Below are 13,618 nucleotides of genomic sequence, written 5' to 3'. Positions count from 1 at the left end.
AATCTACTCACAACCGCCATTTTGGGGGCAATAATTAGGGCACAGATATTTTGTGCTGAGGATATGTTATCCGTATGTGACTTCTGGATCGATTATCCTTAATATGTGTTTCAGGTTATGTCAGGATCAATGATCCTCAGTACTTATTGTTCACTAACGGTTGTATTCTTTGAATGGTATTGTATTTAACAATTATAACGGCTAAGAGATCTAGTCTACCTATTAATTCGCAGTCCATGGAAGTGGCACGTGGTCAAAAGAGGTGCAACGTATCTATGGGAGGAGTGGCGGATTATTAGGAGAATTAGTTTAATATTTTTTGTATATATTTGAGTTATGATCAGTTTAGGTTACACACATCATTCATATTACACTTCGCATAGATTATTCTAGCTACATTCACTTGAACTTAGATCTATTGTATTCACTTATCATAAGCTCCACCTTTGTAATATCCTTTTTTGATTAATATAGTGGTGATAGACGATTTGTCATCACCCGGGGTTTTTGTGCCGACGATCCTAAATTGATCAAGGGCTTTTTCTCATAACAAATATCTGTGTTCATATCTATTTTAGCTATATATTCACCATTGTTATACAAGCACTCTACCTCATAAAACCCATTTGGTTATATTATCCTTAAAACCAATTTTTGACACACACACACCTATCAGAACCGGTCAAATATCCGACTATACCCAGACCCGGTTTTTACTTTTGTTTACCATACTCGGAACCGGTTCTTACCCGATTCCGGTCCCTGAGAATACCCGGTTTTTACACATCTAGCAAGGACCATGATTGGGAATTTTTCCAACCTTCGACATCCCCCTCCATGAAGGCATGGCCATCTCCAAGAAAAATGTGAAAACACCTTACGGCGTCGAGAGAATGCAGGCTTTAGTTTGTTTTCGAAGCAACTCACATCAACTAGCACTAGTTTGATGTGAACCTTTAGAAACCATGTGTTCTTATCTTTATAATTTGGAGCATGACCCCCTCAATGGTTAGCCTTCTATCAGAACCGGTCAAATACCGGACTGGGTTCATACCCGATTCTAGTTCCTGAGAATACCCGGTTTGTACCTCTAGCAAGGACCATGATTGGGAATTTTTCCAACCTTCGCCATTCCCCTCCTTGCAGGCATGGCCAGCTCCAAGAAAATAATGAAAACATCTTATGGTGTCGAGAGAATGCAGTCTTTAGTTTGTTTTCGAAGTAACTCACATCAATTAGCACAGGCCCCACTGTATAGAACATTTTATAATTTCCTAAAGCATATATTTATGCTAGTCAGGTAGGGGTTGATAACATGTTGTCTAGATTAACGCAACCGATTGAATAACGGACTAAACATTATCAGCATTTATATGTTGATCAACCAAACAAAAATTACCATTTTGACCACTTATTCAACCACATTTTGTGATTTGTCTTCCAAACGAATATGTAATGCAGAGGTTGCTATAAAATGAACCAAACATCATCCTTTCCTCCATATATTTACATCAAGTATTTTAGAGCAAAACATTCCAGAAACAAAATAGTCTTGACTCCTAAAAGCTATAAATAGTAGTATATTTACACCATAGTTGATGAAAAAAGTAGTAACAATAGTAAACAGGATGAATCTGACATGAAACCAGCCGAGGGTGTCCTACCAGCAACAGCAGGTCCAACCTCAGGAGCCTTTGGCGGGCCCCTCTGTTGTTCGTTTGTCTTCGGTAGTGAAATTGGTGAGCTGGCATTACTTCCTACTGTTTCCTTAAGTGATTGACCTAAGTATCAACAATTGCTTATAACCGTGTCTTTTAAGGTTCAACAGTTGGCTTTTAGGAATATAACTAAGGTTTCAACTTAATTCAAAAACTACATTTTTACAATAAAATCTCGTTTCTTTAAATAAAAAGTTCAACACATTATGAGCACATTTTGGTTTCCGTTTAATCAATCTTTTTGAATCCTTTTAAACGGGTTAAATTGACATATCTCATCTAACACTCAACTCTTTGACAGATATCTTATTTCTGGTAAAAAGATAATAAGAAAATGTGGTTGATAATATATACTCACATCTTGAGGGTGACCATCCGAGTGTAAGATTTTCCCTATCAAAAACCAACCGATATCCCGTCATGAAGTTCTCTGCACATATACAAAAAGTATTCATTCTACATTATCAAAAGAAATAACGAATTCAACTACCAAATTACTTAAAAATGATCGATTCAGGTTGTGTTTAGATCCACAAAATTAGCTAAAAGGGTAACAGGTGAATTGTTCAAACAAATCCACAAAACCTTATAGTTGTTTTTCAATTATTGTTTTAGATTATTGTTTTTGTAATCATAATTAAGACATTAGTAATATATAAACACAGTTAATTAAGACAAACAAATGAAGATTGTGTATGCTTACGCCCAATAGTGCCCATGTTATCATCATATGATGATTGTATTGCTAAACAAAATCCAACAATTCCTCCCTGCAATACAACAAAAGGGCCCACAAAACATTAAAATCTTCAACAACAAACTCAAGTTCTACTTTCAAAAATCATTAGTGGGCCCGGATTTGGGCCTCCCAAAATCCTATAGGAAGAACAATATGTTTAGAATAAGCATATATGTAACGCCGAAAAATAACAATAACTATATAGAAAAAAACTAACCTGACTGTCATTCACAAAAAAAAGTGGATCACGAACCAAAAAGGTGTTGTTAACTGATAATTTAATCGTCACTGACGGAGTATCTGGCAGTTCTTGAGAACTGTTTGGCACCAAAATCACCATGAATACAGACAATGCACAAAAATACTTGTGAAATATAAAACGCAACAAAAATATTGTTTACAAATACCTGGACTTGTAACAGTAGTCAAATGGTATACCATCAAAAGGTGTTTTCATGGCATTTACTTGTCTGTCAAACTACGAAAATAAAAAAGGCAAACAGTTAGTTTCTGGAACTTTCTAGATGTAATAAAGAATCTAGTTAATTAAAGCTTACTTCTTCACCAACAGCTTTATATATTTTATCTGGAATAAATGTAAAAGATGATCCACTATCAAATAGAGCTTTAAAGCTTGTTTGATCAAGACAATTAGTACCAATACAGAAGTTCTCTACTCCAATTATGTAGAATTTGCTGCATGACAATATAAACTTTATAATGTTATTATAAATGGTAGTTGCTACAACATAGCGGAATTAGCAAATGGTAGCACAAAAATGACCTAATTGCCCCTACTTTTACTCCAATATATAGGCCTGTAAATGAACCGAAAGTTCAATAAACAGTTCAAGACCATTTGGCGGAAAATTCGTTTATTTTAATTCGTCTATGTTTGTTTCTTTGTTTCATCTATGTTTTTTAGTTTATGTTTATTTAAGTTCGTTAGTTCATCACCATCACCATCACCATCACCATCACCATCACCATCACCATCACCATCACCATCACCATCATCATCGTATATCCCACAAATAGCAAAGCTATAGTAGGGTCTGAGGAGGGTAAGTTCGTTAGTTCACGCCCGTTAATATTTTCATTTAAAATGTTTTGGCCCATTACAACTTAGTCCAGTCTTAATAACATTTTAGGCCAAAAACATTATTCTTCACATTAATTTTAACTAGTTTTAGCTCAATTATGATCGTTCATCTATGTCCAATTATGTTCGTTCATTTGCGTTCATGAACCGTTTGTTTATATTGTTCACGAACAAACACAACCATGTTCATTTCTTAACAAACGAACACGAAAAAGGAACCATGCTCGTGTTCGGTCATTTGTTCGGTTAAAGTCCGTTCAGTTTGTTTACCAGCCTACCAATATGACAACAAATCTTATTTTTTCACTAGGGTATGCATTTTGGTCATTGTATGTAATAAAAACCCACTTTCAAAAAACACCCTAATGGTAAGCGAACCAAAATACTAAATATGATAAAAGTGCCTTTAATTGTGTCGATATTTCTTACTATTTTCCATCTGTTGGCATAAATGGAGTTGTTCTTTGAGTAGATGGCCCTTTATCCGCAAAATATATATTTCCGACACCTGATTCGCCAAAACACAAAGAGAAAGCGTTTCTTATGACTCCTGATTTTGCAAGAAGGCTTGGTACCGATACCGAACCGAGTCCAAGGCCCAATACACCATCGGGAGCTATACCCTCCAAGTAACCACCACTTTGCTTCTTACCACATCTACATTTAATAACTACCTAAAAGTAAGCATCATTGCAATAGAGGTGGGAAAATGAGTGGGTCAAAACAGGTGCAAGTCCAAGTTAAACTTTTTAATAATAAATAGTTAGTGTGTATATGATTACAAGAGTTATATTATAATTCAATCTTTTGAAATAAAATGGTTTAGGAAGTTTAAGAATAAAAAATACACTTCAGCAGCATGTCACATGCCTGACACGTTTTCTTCAAAGCTAATTTTTTTTATGGTTTGATTACATTCAAATGGTCCATGTGATTTACCCATATTGCAAGTTTGGTACATAAATTTGAGCTCTTAAGATAAACGTGCTCGCTAAGATGAAGTGGTTGTGGGCCCAAAATGAATATACATTTAAGAGTTAATTACTTGAATGTTCCTATAAGGGTATTTTAGTGATTTCACATGCACTTAAGTAAAATAACTAACGGCCATCCATTCCAAGGACGTTCTGTGTTACGCTTTAGACATACTGAAAACACACGTGTAATTTCTCAAACTGAAGAACCAAACTTGCAATATGAGCAAACCACAGGGACCACAAAGGGAAAACTACGCATGTGGAGAATAGAAATATTTGACAGAAGATCAAGTAAAGAGCATACCCTATAATGATTGGAGCCCTTACAAAGGTGTTAGATGCATTAACACCATCTGCTGCAAGATGCAATATGTCTTCAACTAATGATCCAGAACTGGATGTCGCTTGTGAGGCGTAGTTAACAGTGTACGGGCATGGCTGTTTTGGGCTTTCACAAGTGGAACCCCTATCACACAACTCATGGCTGCATGTTATGCTTTTGCTTGTGCTTGAATGAGATGGATTGTATTCATTCTCATCAGAATCCTGCATAATAGATGCCCCAAATACCAGGGAGCACCTGCAAATCAATCAATTTGAATAAGCGCAAAAACTGCAGCCAAGTTTGTTTTAGATGTGTGAACAAATAAATGAGTGTTTGTTTTTTGGTCGAAATCTTAAATAAAAATAGCACATACATAGGTAAATAAAACACAATAAACTGAGTCACAAAGGTTAACGAGTGTAAGAGAAAAAGATAATTAAGGCTGGTAGGTAGAGTATCATAGTATATATTACTGAAAGCGGGGCACACTGCACGCAATCACATGGAAGCCAGAGAAGATCACTTCCAGTATCAAGTGCAACAAGGAAAGAAACACTTGGTACCCCTACAGCAATATAAGTATAATGTAACCTGAGACATATAACAATTCTCAGTGAATAATAATAAGTAACTAGATGACAGATAATTAGAAGGAAAAGAAAAATCAGTTTTAAATGGGCCTGGCCTGGTGAATTAATTTATAAAAAAACTAACCATCCGAGGTCATTTCCACCAGAGAACGTCTTGGTTCCAGCAGAGGGAAAGAGGAGGAGTTGATGGTGAGATTTAATGTTCATCTTCTGCTTTACAACATTCGTATTAATATTAATATTAATGTTCATCTTGTGCTTTTCAGCATCATCACTATTCATAAGGTGCCGGTAGTAACCCTTTTCATCACCACATGAAACCCCATTCGAAGATAACACCACCACCACCACCGCCACCGCAACTAAAACAGATCGAGATACTTCCATATTTATTACACACTTTAATCCAATGCAAAGCACTTGTGAAAATATTATCTAAATTGAACCGGTGGCAGACAGAAAGAAAGGGAAAGTAAAGCTAAATTGGGATGAGGAGGAAGAGGGGCGCAATGCGCACACCTTACACAAACAACGACCAACAAATATTATCTAATCTACTTATTATTATACACCTCATCTCAAACAATAATTATAATTAAAACCAAACAAATACCGTAAAAACATCTTGTCTTTGTTTTATTAAATATCCTAAAGCTCGTTCTATTCGATATTCAACCTTCACTTCAAACCATAAGATAACCTACAATATGCATACAATATATATATATATATATATATATATATATGTTATTGCACCCTACAAAGAGATGATGACCAAATACCAAAAAACTAATAGCTCAAACATCAGTTGTTCTCCATTATAAGGTTTTGACATTTATTGCTCTAAACTGCAGACATAAGAATTGAAGATAAGTATTGAAGATCCAAACAACTTAAGGCATATAACTGATGGTTTAACAAAGATCAATAGTTAGCAAAGGATTCTCTATAGGCAGTTGTTTATAATAAATGTATCTGCAGTTTGTAACCGTTTTTGTTAGCTGTTACTATCACCTTTAGCTCATTATAGTTTTGCACATGTATAAAATGAAGAAGAGGGTCTCTTCTTAATAAACACTTTTCACGTCACAATACTCACCCGAATCGTGTACTTAGATTATTAGATCTATGATTATAACAATTGGTATCAGAGCTCAGGATCACTGAATTTGATCTTACTATCAATTCAGTATCATATATCTAAGCTCAATTTGATAATTCCATTTGTGGATTCAAGAAGGATCAAAAATCTATTTCATACTTTGATATTATTGAAAAACCAGTTGAATTGAGAATCATGTTGTTAGTACAAGATCCTCATAACACCGGTTCTGTCTCCAAACCACCCATGTTGGTTCGAGGTCAATATAACATATAGGTTTGAAGAATGCTCCACCATCTATGCAGCCAAAACACTGGCTGTTGGAGATCTATAGTTCATAGGCCTCGTTTCCCTGAAACTGTTGATCCATTTGATGGAAACAAAACAATCAAGAAGGATCCTAAGGATTATTCTGATCAGGATCTGCATAAATTTGTATTGGATGCCAAAGCTCTTACTATTATAGCCATATCAATTCCTAATGAAATTTACGATGGATTAATTCATCACAAGTATGCTAAGGCTGTGTGGGATTCACTGAAAGAACAATATGGTGGTACCCCACAAGTCCTTGAGAATAATCATGAAATTCTCAGGCAGCAGTATGAAACATTTTGTCACTTAAGAGAGAGAATTTAACTCAACAATATGGACGATTTGTAACTTTAATCATTGAGTTAAGAATTGTTGATGTTACTTTTACAAACTCTGCTCTTAACAACTGATTTCTGAGATCACTTTTAAAAAATTTGGGACACTCATACTATTATACTAAGACTTTTACCAAATTTTCAATATCTAAGTCTGACTATTCTTCATGGCATGTTGATTACTTTGAAAGGGAAATATGTCAAAAGAAGAAGTAGATCACTACTCGTAAATCAGCTGATGATTATACCATGGGATCAGCACTTCTATGTCAAGAGACTCAATTTGTTAAAACTGCTGATTAAAGTTATAACTATCACATAATTATAACAACTACTATTGATTCAATAATTGATAATCAAGCAATTGTGGTTCAAGAGAATTCTCCACATGTGTCAGAAAAATATCTCATTCATTATGGAAGAGTTGTCAATGTCAAAATCAAATCCAAACATGAATAAAACAAAGTTTAATGTTTAACCAAAAAAACCATTCACTCGGAGAAAGTTACAACGAGATTAGACGCACATTGAACGAACTTGTTCTTGCCTCATTGAAATGTGTGCACAGCAGCCTTTGGCTGCTCCTCTGCGAACTGTCGTCTCCGTTTACGAACCCCCTCCATGTGACATTCGTTAATTTCAGGTTAACTCCGTTAACCTGAACTCCATTAATTCAAACTCAAGATCACACGAACTATGTCATTCCAGTTAATGCATTCCTCATTGCATTTAATTAGAGTTTAAATGATACGTGAGAATCATTACACAAGTAGTCTTTCGGAGTTTCACCGAACCACACACACGAGTCGACTCAAACCATTGGTGAACAAACAATAATTAATATAAACAAGTACTTGGTAATAATACGTGTTACATTTATATGTGACTTCATGTTTGCATGTATAACATTATATTATGGAGGAAATAAACTAGTTGTGCTATAACTAAACCAACTAGACGTTTAGGGTGCAATGTGTAACATGTAATATAATTAATTAATATATAAACAAACTATTACCCAAACCCTAATCCATTCCCCTCTCTCCCTCTCCCCTTGTGACGGCAGCCCCCTCCCCTCTCTCTATGATCGACCGAACACACAGATATACATACAAGATTAATTACAAGTTTTTTGAAGATCCAAGGTTGCTAGCTAGGTAAATTAAACACCCTATCTAATCTATTCAATCTATTATTGCATCATTAAGCATATTAATCATAAACCCTAAATGTTAAAGTTATTGATTATTGATGAGTTAGGGTTGCATGAATGGTTAATTGTTCATAGATTAGTAGTTTGTTGAAGTTTGGTAAAAACTGATGCTGGACAGAATCATAAATGCATGTTAAAACGGTTGTAACTTGATGTTAATGATATGTTTTGAAGTTATTATTGATTCTATGATGCATTAGGTCGAGTATAATTTCTAAAGAATCCAAGTTTGTAATTTTTGGACGTGTGGAAGTCAGTTTTTATTAATTTACAAATTAGTTGTGCAGTTCTGATTCAGGAAGCCTTCTTATAGGCTGTTTTGCTAATAGTATATCTCACAACAAGACCAATTGAGTTGATTCCACTTCTGGAAGTTAATAATTTGAGTGTGAAATCTAACCGAATTGGCCTTTCATTAATTGGATTAACCATGTAACGGGACTAGTAAATAAAGTTTTGTTGCGCATGATAATGACTGCTATGTACCTACTGTGTAGTTTTGACTCTTGTGATAAAATCGTGTAAGCTAAAAATATAATAAATATATTTTTAGAAACCTAACTCACGTGTGCTTCTTTGATAAGTTTTGGTGATTTTATCTACATGTTATGGATAGTTAAATAGAGTAATCTTAATGTGTTAAATTTTGTCTCGGTAACTTAGCTGCTGAATGCATGATTTAAATGTGAAAAGTGATTGTTTGATCGATGTGTGAATTGTATTTGACCTAATTTCCCTTGTGGTAGATGTTTTAATGATAATGTATCGTAGCAACATTTGAATACCGTACTTAATGACACCCATAATTTATCACCAACGTGTTGTCGAATCGCACTTGTTTCACAAACGTAAAACGAACACATCTCATGCATAATTTTTATGTGTCGAGTTTAGAGACTCACTCGTGGTTCAAAACACTTAGAAATCTTGTTTTTGTTTTAGAGCACTAGTGAGGATTTTTTTAACACACGCTTTTCACGTATTTCAATAACTTCGCAAACAGTGAGTGTCACGGCCCCTTTTACTCTTTAAGGCTTTTATTAGGGGGAGATAACATACTCCAACGCTTTAGATTTTGTTTATTCTTTATTTATCACTTTTAAGGATAAGTGGCAACAAACCAAATAAGTCCATCTGAACAATCGAACCGATTAATATTGGATAATAGCAAGTCGGTGTTGAGTAGTACTACTGGGTTTGACAAACCCCACCCAACTCTAAACTCGACTGTAGGTCAGGTGAGTGTAATTTTGGCTAACACATTACCATGGTCGTGGTAGACATGGTGGCAAGGCAAATGTATAATCAGTCAGCTTCGGTGTCAAACACTTGATATATATTGACATAACTCTATCTGGTAACGCTAAAATGAAACGATTAATTTACTTAAACATGTGAACTCACCAACTCTGTGTTAATACTTTTAGTATGTTTATCTTAGGTAGCTGATGCGGTCGAGCGGTTTAGGACATGCATTCACTAAACGCTTATGATTTAAAGTTCTTTTAAATTTTATCATGCAACTGTTGCTTTAAGTCGTCCTCTGTGACGCAACAATTTACTTTACAGTTTACGCTTACGCATTTTACTTGAGACTTGTATTGTCTTGGTTGTTTTAAAAACTTAAATTATGATGTTTGATATAACTAATGACTACAATCCTGTTAGTTCACACCCTCTGACGGTAAGACTCCGTTAGTGGATTTTGAGGGTGTGAAAGATTGGTATCAGATCCAGGTTATAGCGAACTAGAATTGCAATCATACTAGACTATAACCGCAACGACCCATTAGTTATGATCTTACGCACTGCATATATATATATATATAATATTTAACTATTCGTTTTCTTTATCTCTTTTCCTCATTCACTCATACGCGCGTAAACTATACACGACGTATTCTGTAGCGATGTCATCAACATCATCATCATCTGACCGGGTGTCCCACGCCCCAGGAAAGGAACCGCAGCTTCCCAACCCATCACCACCTCGAGCAGGCCCAACACTAGTAGTCCTCGCACCAAAGAGGCACTGTCCATTTGGAGCCGCTTACGAGAGCAACAGTAACTGGAGTTGGTACCCAAGTTTGATCGAGCGGTTTGTTTACCGTGAGCAAATTCCCCCACTACCTCTCCCGGGCTGTCCTATGTCCTTCAACACACTACAACCCCTAACCCAACCAATGGAGCGTGTTTTCGCAGCTTTCGCCAACTGTTTGGATCGTGAAGTTGACATCATGCACTCAACGAGAGCGAAGGTTACTGGGTTGCTAGGGGATGGAGCGGAAGTAAAGAATAGACTTTCATACTTGACTGAAGCCATGAAGGAAACTCAAGATGCTCATGTTCATCTAATGAAGCTAGTGCCCAACATGCAATCAGAAATTATAGACTTGCAGGAAGAAGTTAGAGATGCAAGAGGTCATGCAGTGATAGCTCTAGCTCGTTGCGCGACACTAGAAGCACAAATTACTCCGAACGTAGCAGAACCGGAGGAGGATCCTAAAGAAGATCCTGAGGAGGAACCAGAAGAAGACCCAGTGGAAGAGCCGGCTGAGGAGGATGCACACTCAAACGTGTCCTCAGACGATGACATCTCATGATGATAACACCTAGATAGAGGGGTTGTCCCCATCCAACTTATATTTTCTATGATTCTAAGGATTGATTTTAAATACTTTGTAGCGGATACAATGGTTTTAATCAAGAATTATTATTTGGATTATTATATGGTTGTGATGCGATGTTTTTATTTCTATTTTATCATTTCTTTCCTACCTTTTATTACATGTATGGTGTGTTGTATATGAAACCGAGCGTTCATGTATAACATTGTATGCTGTGATTTTAGGAGATGTCTAGAAGAAACGCTGGACGTGGTCGCGGTAACATCAACATGACCGCGGCAGAACTCTAAGCCTTACTGAACGACCATGCGGCGACAGCTCTGGCTGATCATGTTAAAAATCAAGTCGGAGGCGAAGCCGGAGTTTGTACTTTCAAGAATTACCTAGACTATAAGCCTAATTCGTTTATGGGCACTAAGGGAGCCATAGGGTTCCTGCGTTGGGCAGAGAAAGCGGAGTCAGCCTTTGAGATGTGCAACTGTCCACCAGCCAGTAGGATCAAGTTTGCTGCTGGAACACTGCAAGATTCGGCCCTCACCTGGTGGAATTCCAATGTGCAGATACTTGGGTTGGAATTGGCGAATGCCATGAACTGGGAAGAATTTAAAAACATGATGAAGGAAGAGTATTGTCCTAGAGAGGAGATCTCGAAGCTAGAGTCAGAATTTTGGGCTTTGAAGATGGTGGGCTTTGAAATTGAAGCCTAAACCACTTGTTCTCACCAGTTGGCGTTGATGTGCACACGGATTATAGAGCCGCCGAGAAAAATAATTGACATGTACATCGATGGTCTAGTGCCCCAGATTCAGGGTATGGTGACGTCTTCCAAACCGACCACTATATAGCAAGAGATTCAAATAGCCCACAAGCTAACGGATCAAGCAGTGGCCCAAGGTGCGTTACCACCTAGAGGTTCCACCTCAAAAAACCTTGATAACACGGGTAACAACAACAACACTATGGGAATGAAATAGGAAGTTTGACATCAGGAGATTCTCATTATCGAACCCTCCACAGCAATAACACCACCGCTAACCCGAACCCACTTGAGACTTCAATAATCAGGGTTCCAACAACAACGCCGGTGGCGGACAGGGTTCGAGTAGCTATGCTGGAAAGTACCCAAAGTGCAACAAGTGTAACTATCACCATTCTAGCCCATGCGACCGTATCAAATGTCAGCGATGCGGTAAGTTGGGTCATCACGAAAAGGACTGTAGTGGAGAACTCCCAAGAAAGGGCGCTCCTAAACAGCCTGCAACTACAAAAGGGTGCTTTGAGTGTGGCCAGGAGGGTCATTTCAGGAGGGACTGTCCTAAACTGAAGCAAAACGAGGGCAACGGAGACAACAAAAACAACGGAGGCGGTACTAAGGGTAGAGCCTTTGTCATTGGATCGGGCCAGGCCCGCAGCGATCCAAATGTGGTTACCGGTAAGTTTCCTGTAAACGACTATTTTGCTTATATTTTGTTTGAAAATGGAGTTGATAGGAGTTTTGTGTCGAAAGCCTTTAGTAAATTGTTTGACTTAACCCCGAAACCATTAGATGCTAAGTTTCCTGTTGAATTAGCTGATGAAAAGTCTATAGAAACAACACATGTACTAGCGGGATGTAAGTTGAAACTGTCGGGTCATACCTTCGATATCGACCTCATACCCTTTACACTTGGTAGTTTCGACGTTGTTGTCAGCATGGACTGGCTATCCGAGAATAGAGTTGAGATTATATGCCAGGACAAGATAGTTCATATCACTACTCCTTCCGGCGAGATCATCTCAATACAGGGCGAGAAGAGCGGCATGACTACTAGCATCACCACCCTCATGAAGGCGCAGAAATATTTACGAAAGGGTCATCCGGCGATTTTAGCTCATGTTATTGAAAAACCCGCGGAGGAGAAGCGAATCGAAGACATACCGATTGTGCGAGATTTTCCGGAAGTCTTCCCGAAAGGTCTGCCAGGACTCCCACCCATTTGACAAGTCGAGTTCCAAATCGACTTAACCCCCGGTGCTACCCCCATAGCACGAGCCCCGTATCGGCTCGCACCGGCAGAGCTCCAGGAATTGCCTACTCAATTACAGGTTTTATTGGATAAAGTGTTCATCCGACCCAGCTCATCACCATGGGGAGCCCCTGTCCTATTTGTTCAAAAGAAAGACGGGACATTCCGCATGTGCATCGACTACCGGGAGCTAAACAAGGTGACGGTCAAGAACAGTTATCCCCTACCCCGAATTGATGATCTATTCGACCAGCTACAAGGATCGAGTTATTACTCGAAGATCGATCTAAGATCGGGTTACCACCAATTAAGAGTGTGCGAAGAAGACATTTCAAAGACGGCATTCAGAACTCGGTACAATCACTTTGAGTTTTCAGTTATGCCCTTTGGTTTAACCAATGCACCAACCATATTCATGGACCTCATGAATAGAGTGTGCAAGGCGTATCTCGACAAATTTTATATAGTTTTAATTGACGATATTCTCGTCTACTCCAAGAACAAAAGCGACCATGAAGAACACCTAAGGTTAATCCTGGAGTTACTAAAGAAGGAACAATTGTACGCCA

General features: G+C 37.5%; 1 protein-coding gene across 1 annotated transcript; it reads right to left on the bottom strand.

Moving 5' to 3' along the window:
- Positions 1-1,475: 1,475 nt before the first annotated feature.
- Positions 1,476-5,871, bottom strand: LOC143620551 (aspartic proteinase-like protein 1). Its single transcript, XM_077092226.1, has 10 exons — positions 5,576-5,871; positions 5,335-5,452; positions 4,841-5,082; positions 3,989-4,216; positions 3,015-3,153; positions 2,865-2,935; positions 2,675-2,774; positions 2,422-2,488; positions 2,077-2,148; positions 1,476-1,781 (listed from the first exon to the last, which is right to left on the bottom strand). Exons 1-10 carry the CDS (start codon positions 5,836-5,838, stop codon positions 1,585-1,587), a joined length of 1,497 nt encoding a protein of 498 aa, XP_076948341.1. The 5' UTR covers positions 5,839-5,871; the 3' UTR covers positions 1,476-1,584.
- Positions 5,872-13,618: the final 7,747 nt, after the last annotated feature.

Source organism: Bidens hawaiensis, unplaced genomic scaffold, assembly GCF_021521415.1.
Source record: "Bidens hawaiensis isolate Kalapana, Puna unplaced genomic scaffold, B.hawaiensis_p1.1 tig00002602_1, whole genome shotgun sequence".
NCBI classification, from domain to species: Eukaryota; Viridiplantae; Streptophyta; class Magnoliopsida; order Asterales; family Asteraceae; genus Bidens; species Bidens hawaiensis.
The sequence above is the reverse complement of the archived record's forward strand: the minus strand, read 5'-3'. Positions and strand labels throughout refer to the sequence as shown.